Below are 12018 nucleotides of genomic sequence, written 5' to 3' on the forward strand. Positions count from 1 at the left end.
AGCAGAAAAAAAGACTTTTTTCTCTCTCTCTCAATCTCTTGTTTCTTTCTTTGTCACTCTCTCCCTCCCCTTTTTCTCTTTTTTTCTTTTCCTCCCCCTCTCTTTCTTTCTGCTCCCCCCTCTCTCTCTCTTTCTCTCTCTCTTTCCTTTCTTTCACCACTCTCTTTATCACTCTCTCTCTCTATCACTCTCTGGGCCAATTGTCTGCTTCTTGTACTTTCTGAAACAAAAACACACAGACAGACACCCACTCAGGCAAAAGAGAGGGAGAGAGAGAGAGAGAGAGGAGTGGAGAAAGAGAGAGAGAGAGAGAGAGAGAGAGAGAACACAAATCAAAGCCATGAACCCTCCTCCCTGGGCATGTGGGTGTGGGTGTGCTTGCCTCTTCGTGTGTGGTGTGACATCACCACTCCCCTCCCTCCCTGTCCTGTATAGATTACAAGGGGACGCTCTGGAGGTCCGTCATTCAGCAGCTGAGCAACTCTTCTACACCTCCAGCAGCAGCAGCAGCAACAGGTTTCACTGTAGTCGTCCAGCAGCATCCATCCGACCCCTCGTCCAGAGACCCCGAGACCCAGGGATCCGTCATGGCCGTCTCTGCGCTCCTCCGCCCCTGCTTCCTCCTCCTCTTCGCGGCCGGGATACTACTGCTCTCCCTCTCCTCCGCACAGAGAATCAGAGGCAAGTGCATCCACACACCTGGGCTTATTACATCCTGAGGCTTATTGCTCAGTGATAACATGAAATAATGCAAAGTGTGATATTCTGAAGTTCTAGAAGTCAGTAATAAAGGCTTGGAGGCCATTTATAGGGTCAATAATAATCAGGTTTGGAGCAGTTCATTCAAACTCATGCTGAAATTGAGTGCACTTGCACTTGTATTTAGCTTGTGGGGATGCAGACCGTCAGCATGTCGTTCTGCAAGCAGCTGCAAGTCCTAATGCAATACTCACAAGTGTGTTTGAAGAATACTTACAAAAAACTCATTTATCTTTGGTTATGTGGTTTCTGACACTGTATACCATACACAAATATATACATACATGCAGTCTTATGCAAATGTGTAAACACCCCCGGTCCATTTACATGTTTTGTTGATTTTCTAAGTGAAAATAAAATAAAAGTCCTCTGCAGGGAACACACTTCATTTGCATTTTTCTGCACCTTTTTTATTTATGTGCGACTTAACCATATTGGGAAAAAATATCGTAAGTGTACAGGCACAGGCCACGCTTTTGTATGTTTTATTTGTTAAATTCGGCAAATAAACAGTAACAAATGTACACTGAAATGTGCAGAAGTGTGTAGAGGAACTTATTTTCAACAAAACGGCATTTGACCAGGGGTGCACAAACTTTTGCACGCGACTTCATCTGTAATAATGGACAAATGTTTATCAATAAAGCTTCCCTCAATAAATAAAATATGTATGCAATTACTCAATGACTCAGTGCAGTTTGACGCAAGTGTGCAAAGTTAGCCATGCAGTTTGCAGTGCCAATTGGTGGGGTGTAAGTGGTTCCACCTTGTTTGGATAGCCCCCTGTAGATTATCTACAGATGTTCAAATTGGGAACCGACTGTCTGGAGAAACTCGGTTCATTCTCAACAGTAGTAGGTTTAGATTAGGATTTGGACCAGGTTAAGGTGTAGGTTTTGGGCTGAGGTAAAGTCCAAGTTTCGGCTTAGTGAAAGTTAAGGTGAATTCTGTAGTGAAATGTAAGTTATGATTTACAAACAATGCGATCCAAATAAAATGCTACTATATTAGCTTGCAGTGCTTGTTAACTATGTTAGCCTTGTAGTTCCAGAGCAAAACTGAAAAAGCCAACTCCACACACCAAACATGTCTTGGCTGGTCAGCTACATTCGGAGGCGAAATCTGTTTAGACTATTCCTTCAAGGTTTCAGTGAATGCACAGTTGCGGTCATGCAGTGCTGGTCCTGCAGGTGAACTTGCGCCTGTGTCTTGTGTGCTCGTATCTGGAGTCTGGGATTGTTGCATATTTGTCCAGCGCAAATGCCCAGTTCATGTAGATCTCCTGATTCTGATTCTAATTCATGGAAATGTGCACATATAGGCTGGTGGTGGGCTATTTTCTGCAGATGTATTCAGTTAGGGCTGGAACTGCATTGAATGTGCACATTCTGCAGAGCTGGCAGATGTGATGTGTGTTGGCACAAGTGGTCTGGGTTTGTTTCTGGTAGATGGGATCCGATTGGTTCTACTGGGGCTGAACAAGAAGCAAAGCAGCAGAGAGGCGGAGCTTCGGCCAAGCAAAGGCCAAAAGATGCTGGAAAATGTAAAAAATCTGTAAAGCTTTCAAAAGAGCGCATAAGTCTTTTTGCAAACTTATGCAATATGACAGATTTAATTTCGAGGACGAGAGCCGGAGAGCCAGGTTTAGAACAATAAAGCGTTATGGTTCCAGATTACATCATAGACTGATGATGGCCAAGATTGCTGTTTTTCTTATGCAGATGTGTGTGCGTGTGTGCTTTGCAAAAATTGTGTGCAGGTGTGTGTGTGCATACAAGTGCTGAAAAGCTAGAAAAAAAACACACCATAATGATCATTTTTTGTTAGCGCCCCTATGGGATTTCTAATAATATGTTAGTGATAAGCTAATGCTGGTGCTCATGAACATTTTTTGGCCATAACGCAGACATTTGAAGCAAAGGTCTATACAAGGTGCCCCATGTGATCTGTAAAAACAATTTGAGGCGGGATTCATTTTAAGGCACTGCAGTCGTAGCGGGTAAACAGTTAAAAGTTTGCAGGTTTATGCAGTTTGGGTGGGGCAGCCTGGACAATTACAGGCTGCTTGTGGAAGCAGACAAGAGGGCAGCAAATAAGCGACAAGTATGCAGCAGAGGAAAACACATTAGTAATTATTGCATGGTGCACAGATAAGCCATATAACGTTCATTAAATAATTTTCCAAGAAAATTGTTTTGGCTTTTCAAACCATGTCGTAAAATTTCACATCTACCTATATCTGCTTTAAGTTAATTTTGGCTGACTTTTAAACGCTTTGTGGTGTAGTTAGCTAATAAATTAATTTCAATACCTATAAAAGATAATATTGAGACAAAGTATTGTTACACAAAATTGATTAAAAAAAAAAATTGTGGCAGGGTTTGTGGAGGTACAGCAGGTTTGGAGGCTGTCCCTTCATGTTTTGGTGGTTGCATGCACCAGTGGAGTGGATTATAATGGCTAAACACAGGCTGGTACAGAAAAGGACCACAGCCCAAAGTAGGCAGGTGCAGGTAAAAGGGCCATATTAGAAAATCTCAACAAATCTGTGGGCTAGAAAAATAGTTTTTATTTCATTTTTAATTAAAGTTGTGCTATAACTCAAACCGACCATTGTTTATTCAAAATACACAATAACCTCAACAGTAAAATACAGGCACTTGTTGTAGACCTTAGAATATTACATGAATACTTAAAATATTCAATATTTAAATGTCCCCAGGAGCTCAGTCTTTTAAACCTACCTATCTCCTTAAACTAGACACCTGGCATCCTTTCTTTGCTGCATTAAGACTTGGGCTCAGTTTCTGAGCTGCTGAGCTGGTGTTTAGTTGGTTGAAATGCAGCTGGTGATAAGGCAGGTGTGGAATTGTGTAGAATTGAGGTGTAACTGTTGTCTCATAGATTGTTGTTGGGTTACGAGAGACGGAGTGTCCATTAACTTGCAGTGCATGCTGGGGAATGTAGTGCATGGCATTGTAAAACAGGCTAATATTAATAGAAAATTAAAACACCTTTGCAGGCCAGATGGGATTGTAGAATTTATCAGGCCCACGGACTTTGTGTATGACACATGGGATCTAGACCGACGATCTTAATGTAGACCAATCTAAACTCACAAAATTTTCCAAACAAAACTTAATAAAATAAGTGTATTTCTACAATACCTGCAGAATTGGAATACAAAAGGCATGATAATTATATAAATAAACTCATAATTACAGACATGTATTATTTTTTAGTTTCCCAAAATCAGAAGTCCAGAAGTGTAGGCCCATCTAAGCATGTAATGGTCTCTGGAGACTCTCTGTGACATACTCTTTGATCTCCAAAGCACCTCTGTCTCTGTTTCTCCTGCTCTCTATCTGCATCAGTGGGTGACCTTTGACCCTGCTGCTAAAAAATGCCCATTCCCCTGTCTCGGATGATCTGTACCAGGTTGCACTCAGCAAAACCTTTTGTGTAGTTAACTGGACCATGACTGACCATCACAGACTGGGCAGTTTACGGCTATTTGTCAATACAGTCGTTAGTACATGGTCCTGGATTTTCCGTCACTGGTAGGTATGTCACTAGGTGGCCAATCATTTCAGTTGTAACTGATTGTTTATCTAGTTTCACATCTTCCATTCATTACAAAATCCAGCTGGAAAGTGGATTCAGGTCCAGATTTGAAGACCTGTGGTGTATGACCTAATGCTACCCTGCAACAAGCCTGCAAACAGACACAGTTCTGTTATGTGAGATTCATCAAGTCCCAGTTTGTGGCTGTTTCAAGTGATGAGAAGAAAATAAACAAGTCTGTGAAAACCATCTGAGCTTCTTGATGGTAAAATCTTGCTTTCTTGGCTGAGGTGTTGAAACCTCTTAAAAATCGCTGAGTTTTACTGTACCATGAGCTGCAGCACTGTTAACTCGAGGACAGGAGATGAAAGAAGCGCTGTCCAGAGTGCCAGAGTGAAAACAGTCTTTGAAAAACAGCTGATTGTATCTTTATCTGAGCGCCACGGATGAATAAAAGACATGAAAAGTAGATGAAAGAGCAAAGGAAAAATAGGGATTAAGGTACTGTCAAAGGTGACAGCATGGTGTTCTGGTAGAACAGTCGTGGTGTGTGTTTGTTGAGAAGACAAGGCAAGGGTCTATGCATTGATCACAGAGGATTTATTTTTCCTGCTAGTGCATGAACAAGAAGGTAAACCAGAGGAAGAAAACAAGAAAAGCTATGATAAGCAGTGAGAGGGGAAGTAAGAAAAGGGGATGGTCTGTCTCAGTGCCGGAAAAGGATGCAGAAGTGGACCAGTGCGATAAATCTGCTCACACACTTTACTGTAAATGTGCCTGAAGGGCACCCCACTTCTGGATCCCCAATGCCTCAGAACTTCCTAAATCATTTCCATCCTCCAAGAGAGATCATGGAACATTGTGACATTCCCAAACTCAAGCATCTAAAGTCAGGACGTGGACATGGTGCCCATTGCAGATATTTTAGAAACTTTTTGAAATGAGGGCTCCCAAGTTGTGCAACCACTTGATTGTTGGCATCAGAAGATCATGGGTTCGATTCCTGAAGATGCCACAGTCCTCCGTCTACCCTCAGCGCAATGCTGTTGGCTCTTTGCTGACAAAACGGAACTGGCGCAAACCAATTTGTAATGCATAGCACCCATAGCACCTTTGTTTCTGTTAAAGTCAGTTGCAATGAAACAGCCAACCGTGTCCCAGATTCTGGATGCACAGTTGGCAGGCAATCCGTATACCATTGGATTCAGTCCAGGCAACGGGAATACTTATCAAACATGTTTATACAAAAACTCAGCATGTTTATACATTTGTTCAAGTGGAACAGCTGCCAGACGATTGTCAGCTCAGTTAACACTGGACAGAGCTCGTGCCTGGGCCTGGTTCTAAGAGTGTCCGGCTTCTAGCATAGGAGTTGCCGCTGATCCTCCTGGTCTGGAAAGCATTCAACGGTGAAAAAAGACTTGAGTGCCAAGAAAAGAGCTTGCAAGATCCCTCCCAAGTAGAGGTCAAAGTCAGAGATATGCCTGCGTGACCACTTCCCCTACCTATTCTAGTCCCTATGGAAGTGCATTGAATTAAATGGATACATTCTGTTGAAAGTGTGGGTTCAAAACTTTCAATTTATGCCACATTTGTGTTCTAAATCGTTAGTGAAATATGTTCAATATGATTTTAATCTGATCTAATGTAATACATTACATGACTAACTTCTGTAATTAAATACTTCATTGTGTATCTGCATCTAAATAGTGTAGCAAAACAACAATAGGAAATCCAGATAAATACTGAGGGGCAGGGGGATGATCATAAATGGGCCCATGGCACAGGTAGGCCATGCTAGCTATTCCACTGATTCTAAACTTCTAAAGGATAAAGGATGCACAAGATCCAGCTGACAGTACAAGCCAAGAACAACATGAACGTTCCTCCAGGCCTCCTTCTACGAGGCCATTAATAATGCTAATTGTTGGGAAGAAGAAACAAGCTGTCATCTGCACGTTTGTGCTGACTTTGCCAGAGGGGATTGGCAGGTTCCTCTCAGCACGTGAAACCCTCAACAGCTAAGAATTCTCAGTCTGTCAGCTGTTTTTGCAATCTCAAGAGATTCTTTTATAAAATTACAATGGTCTCATTTCAAAATACAGGTGTGTTAACTGATTTATGCCTGTTGGTTTGGAAAGGGGCCTGATTACTTTCGAAAGGACGAGAACATTTTTTATAAACCACTGATAAATATCATGGAAATTCACACCATTAGCTGTAAAAACTTATAAATTCTCACAGAAGTACTTGGAAGCTTAAAAGTATATGTTTGCATAGCAGCATAAGCAGATCCTGAATATTGTCTACAAAAGTACTTTCGCCAGGTTTTCCCTCTTATCCCAGAAGTGAAAGGGTTGTGCGGTCCCCTCTGGCCACTCCTCAAGCCCCGTGGAACTTTTACTGCACTTGTTAGGTCTTAAAACTGTAAAACCTCACGAAACGGAAAGCATATTTTCTGCTAATGTGGAAGGTTTGGCATTAACAAGCTGGTGTCAGGTAAGCAGAGTCGACTTTACGTCATAGGTTCATAGGTTCCTCCACATCACTCACTTTCATGTATTCCTCACTTTTGCACACTTTTGAGCTGCCAAAATGAAACATTATGTGAATTATGTGTTCTTAAATGGATTACTCCTGAATTACTGCCATACTTTCAGCTAAGAAGAAGGCCTATTACATGTCCAATATGTCCAAAGACCATTATAAACCTATGCCCAATGGAGATGAATTGCATAAAGGTGCTTCTAAGGTTATTCATCTTCATTGAGTTTATTTAAAGGTTACAAATGTGGTACACTGAGGAATTCTGGAGCTCATCCAGAAAGCATTTTATTATGTAACAGGACCTGAGCTATACCAGTAGCTAATGTACCATTTGGCCACCCAGCCCAGTGGCTGGGCTTCCTTATCATCACATGTAACATATCTGAATGATTAAAGCAAGAGCAGCAAGACAAGCTTTTTAATGAATGTTCCATAGGGTAGCTCATCATCGGCCGATTGCAAGGTTTTGATCTTAATTAATGCCATTCAATGCACTTAATGAGTGCTTTGTGCAAATGGCCGAAACTTCTCTGGGTGAGTTTGATTGATGTGGCTGATGATCCAGAGCTCCTAAGCTTGTAATGATCCGTTAAGAATCCTTGCTTCCCCAACGCCAAAGCTGAGCCACATTCAAACAGCTTAAAGAGGATATTTTTTGGGCTATTTAACCCACTCAAATCAGCCAGCTTCTGATTGATGGGGAAGCCTGGTGGAAACGGAAAAACTCCCCTTGGTTGTCTGGCTTACGGGATTTAGGAAAAGGATCTAAGACTGAACCCAGATATTCTCCATGCTGACATTTAGCCCTCATTACACTACTAAGAGAAGAAATGGGCCCCTACATCGCAAAAGCCTCAGAGTGAAACTGCTGGCCTGCTCCTGTCATTGGAGTTTTATTCATTAGGACGAGACAGAAATCATATCTTATATGAGCAAAAAATAAATAAATGAAGCCATGCCAGATATTGAGGGCCAGACAAATTCAGAATGTCTCCAAACAACTTATAATGAGCCTTACAGTCTTGCTACATATAAAGACACGAAGGGCCTCACTCATTCCATTTTTTTTTTTAAATTTGTTCCTGAGAAAGGTCCTAAGAAAAAGTCTATGTCAGATTCACGATGTGTTCTTAAATCGTGCTCTTGAGCGTGCATACCTAAGAATAAATCCTAAAAAGAAAACATTGGTGAATGTCAGAATCTTACGTAAGTGGGCTTTAAGAGGAAATTTCTTCTTAAGATCGGTTGGTAAATGAGACCCAATGTCCTTGATTTACTCCCAATTTGCATGACATGAGATCTAGGTTTCATAAAAGGGGTCCCCTCTCAGCATCTTCCTGAATCCCATAAATCAGAAAAGCCCACAAATCCTGCAGAAGGGAAATGAACATATGATCACAATTCTCTAAATTCATTTATACAAGTTAGTTCCGGCCATGCAAGCTCATTGGTTGAGAAGCATTCTAAACGTGCTGTTATTTCACCATAACATCAAGATTTTTTCACAAACACTGTATCACTCCGCTGAGACACCATCGCTAAGCAACGACTTTGACAGCTGTAGGAGACGCTCAAGCCATTTGGATGTTTTTACTTCTTACTTTGCCACAAACAGAAAATGGACACTTTTAAGATCACATTTGACCGACAGCCGATTTGGACTCTGAAGATGAGACTACACTAAATTCCCAAACTGTCATCAACACTGAGCAGCTTTTCAGTCGGCAGCTGAGACAGAAGAACAGCTAAACAACCTGGAATCAGCCAGAAATGAACCCAATACCATTCGCCAAACTAAACGGGCTGTAAGATGCTTTACAGACTGGCTGGAACAAAACAACATTAATATTGATCTGGCAAAAACTGACAAAACTGAGCTAAACTTGATATTGCGGCTGTTTTATGGCTCAGTCTGTACTTCAAAAGGCGAGGCTTACAGCAGACTGAGCAGAGTGAGTGGAGTTTGTTACTCTGACGTAGCAACACGCTGCTTGGCGGAAGGAATTGCTAACATTAAAACATATTAAACGCCGCATTCACAGCCCAATTTATTTAGTTCTTATTTTATTTATTTAACTGTTGTATAAAAGCAATAGAACACTCGAGGTCATGTGTTATTGCGAATAACATCACGGCTGTGTTAATCTATGGCGACCATATCACAGCCGTGATGTTATTACGCGATAACACATCCCTTTTGTGTTCTATTGCTTAAGTATGTAATTAATCATTTCTACGTTACAGTGCTATGGGAATTCCTGTAGAATATCAAAAGGAACTTGAATGTTGTTTACATCAATGTCATTAATGGAAGTTCAACTGTGTTTTTCCACCACAGTGAGAAGACAGAACATGAAGGTTCGGATCAATGCCACCGGCGACACCATCGTTCTGAAGTTTCTTAAGCCAAACCCTGACACCAAGCTTGAAGGCTACATCCTGGGCTATGGTTCTAGCATGTTCTCCAAGCAGTTCATCCAGCTGCCAGAGAATGGAGTACCCTACGAGACAGAGATTGGTAAGTCTCACCACCAACATGGGCATCCGCTGCATAATAAATCTGTTAGTGTTCATGCCCCAAAACAAAAGGGATGGAAAACCCAACAAATCAACAAAACAAGATTAGCGAGGCCTTTTGATATCATTCTGCAAAAAACACCAAAATCACAGTCTCTTGTGGGCTTCCAACATGAGTAAACTGTTCTGTTGATTGAAACTGCAAACAAAAGTGAAACACTACCCCAACGGAATGTTCTTGGTTATGCTTTGCTAGACAGTAAGACACACGACCAACCTCACTTTGTTCCTTAAATTAGACAGATCCACTTTGAGAAGGTCAGGAGGTCACACAGCACCCTGAGCGTTGCTCACCAAGTTTATTTTCATCTGTTGAACTGTTTCCCCTTGTCCATCCGTCTCTGTTATCTGCGGTCTAGCCCTGATCTCCCAGCTGTGCAGGGTCAGCTGTAGGGCAGAGGTCCACTACCCTGAGGTCAATGTTGGGTTTTGATTTGTGAAAGATGGTTTTCTACTTTTGTTTTCAGAGAGGGCACTGGCTGTACCTCAACATGTTCTTAAAGCCCTCAGGCCCTGTGCATGAGAAAGCAAAAACAAATGTTTCCATGAATTTCATTTAGCATTTCTAGGCACACCAACAAAAGGGTGACATATAAAGAATGATTCCTGGTTGATGTATAGTATGATAAAGTGTTTTTTTGTTCAGCATGCTTAGCTTCTTTGTTGTGCAGTGCATGATTTATTTGGTTAACTGTAAACTGTTGCCTCAGCAACTGCTTTTCTTCCCAGGGTCAAGACATTTTGACAAATCTCAAATGGTAATGCGTACTGTGTTTTGAAAAAGGCTTCACTGTGTTTAATGCACGAGTGAGGACAAGCACAGGAGCCCAAAGGCAAGTTAGGGTGACCAGGCACCATTCCAGAACATTACCTCAGTGTGGTTATCTCCTTCCGTTGTTTGGTCACCCGTGGTGTTTTTCCACTTGAGCTGTATACGTCGGGATCAGTGGGGGCACGCCAGGGCCCGCAGTGGACAAGGTCTTGCAGGTACTGGAGTGCACTGTATAACTAGCCAGGTCCCAAATCCAAGGAGTTAGTGAATAAAGCCTTTTTTGTATGGAACACTTGGCCCCCCTACAGCTCTCATTTGCTGAAGCAAAAACACACAGCGGGATCATATACTTACATCAGTTGTCTGAAAAAGCTGAGCAGTCAACGCTCCAGAAATGTACTGCCTGGGCTGAGATTGGGATCAGATGCATGTGCACAGCAGATGACTGGAACAACTTTGTGCTTTGATATTCAAGACCCTTATAGGCCATAGCTGACTTCAGCATGGCTGTCTGCAAAGTGGCAAACTTTATATCATGCTAACCAGTGGTACAGCTGCGCTACAAGTGGATTTTGATCCAAAATCTACGCATAAATCAAAATTATGAACACATTTTTATCATGGCGGATCAGCTGCTTTGCCAGAGTGGTATATTTTCCTTTAATTATCGGCCATTACACACAGAGAATGTATTGGTCTCCCTCGTTTTATTGTCACTCAGACATAAATAATTTAAAACCATACATTAATCAACCTGTTTAATGAATTTGGCCTGGTTCTTGCCAAACAGTGGGCATTGTGCCTGGCCTGCCAGACTTATCTGTTGTTCTACAGGCTAATGAACATCTGTATGTCCAAATACACACTGTGCTGCAGTTTACATTTCTTTCCCTGGCTATTTGAAGCCTCTTAACTCATAACAACAAATGGATTTGACAGCTCAGATGGCTTAAAAGAGTGTTTCATTTCACACACATATCAGATATCAAATCTTTTAAGCCTTCCGTCCCCGACAACTAAAATGAAAGCTGCACTTTTCCTGAAGAGATAATCCACTTAGCTTTGTAGCCAGGCTCTCTGATGAATGAATGGCTTGTTGTTCGTGAGTTCTAAGCCCTTGTCAGCACACAAGCAGTTCCGTTTTTAGCTTGGGCTCTGTGGTCTGCCCACTTTTTGGTGGCCTACCTGACCTTCCACAGAGCAAGAACCAAGAACATCTTGGGAGGGGGTGTCCTTGAGTTTGCACAGATTTGTAATTACCCTGCACAAGCACGCTTGATCCCACTCAGCAGTAGAGTACCAGGTTTAGTAGGTTTAATAGTTTTAAATCCATGAAATTACTAAACGACTGGACTCCAGCTCTCCAGGTCAAGAACTGGACACCCTTCATTTTATTTAAACTTGTTTTCTGTGTTTGAGTAATCGGTCTGAATGTGTCTCATTTGTAGATGCTGAACCCAAGTACCTGGTTGCCGTTCAGCCAATTCCAACCAATGATGTGAAGAAGCAATGCACAGGTAAAGCACAGATCTCAATCCCAAAGTGCCACAAATTCTGAAGTGGCAATGTGTTGCAATGACACTGATGTGCACAGATGTATCATTTAGGATCAGATTTTGCTCTTTAAAATGGATCCTGACTGCATGGAACCCAATCCTGATCCTGGTGCACCCCTGTCCTGCACGTTTTTGTGTGGCAGGAAAAGTTTATGACAGAGACATTCCAGGACCAGGTTTGGGAACCATATAGATCTATGATCTTCCTCTTGACATTTGAACCCTGAGCTGATATGATTCACC

At 41.9% G+C, this 12018-nt stretch overlaps 1 protein-coding gene across 18 annotated transcripts in view; it reads left to right on the forward strand.

Annotated features, from left to right (window-relative positions):
- The first annotated feature begins 333 nt into the window (after window positions 1–333).
- Window positions 334–12018, forward strand: part of abi3bpb (ABI family, member 3 (NESH) binding protein b) — a 38210-nt gene continuing 26525 nt past the window's right edge. For 3 of the 18 annotated variants that reach the window (XM_036565089.1, XM_036565090.1, XM_036565092.1), the window contains exons 1-3: window positions 338–681; window positions 9209–9388; window positions 11668–11736. In XM_036565089.1, the coding sequence (XP_036420982.1) occupies window positions 588–681; window positions 9209–9388; window positions 11668–11736 (343 nt within the window). In that variant the 5' untranslated portion in view covers window positions 338–587. Of the gene's footprint in view, window positions 682–9208; window positions 9389–11667; window positions 11737–12018 lie in introns of all 18 variants that reach the window. The other 15 variants (XM_036565085.1, XM_036565087.1, XM_036565094.1 and 12 more) reach the window with 11 other exon arrangements.

Source organism: Colossoma macropomum, unplaced genomic scaffold, assembly GCF_904425465.1.
Source record: "Colossoma macropomum unplaced genomic scaffold, Colossoma_macropomum, whole genome shotgun sequence".
Lineage (NCBI taxonomy): Eukaryota > Metazoa > Chordata > Actinopteri > Characiformes > Serrasalmidae > Colossoma > Colossoma macropomum.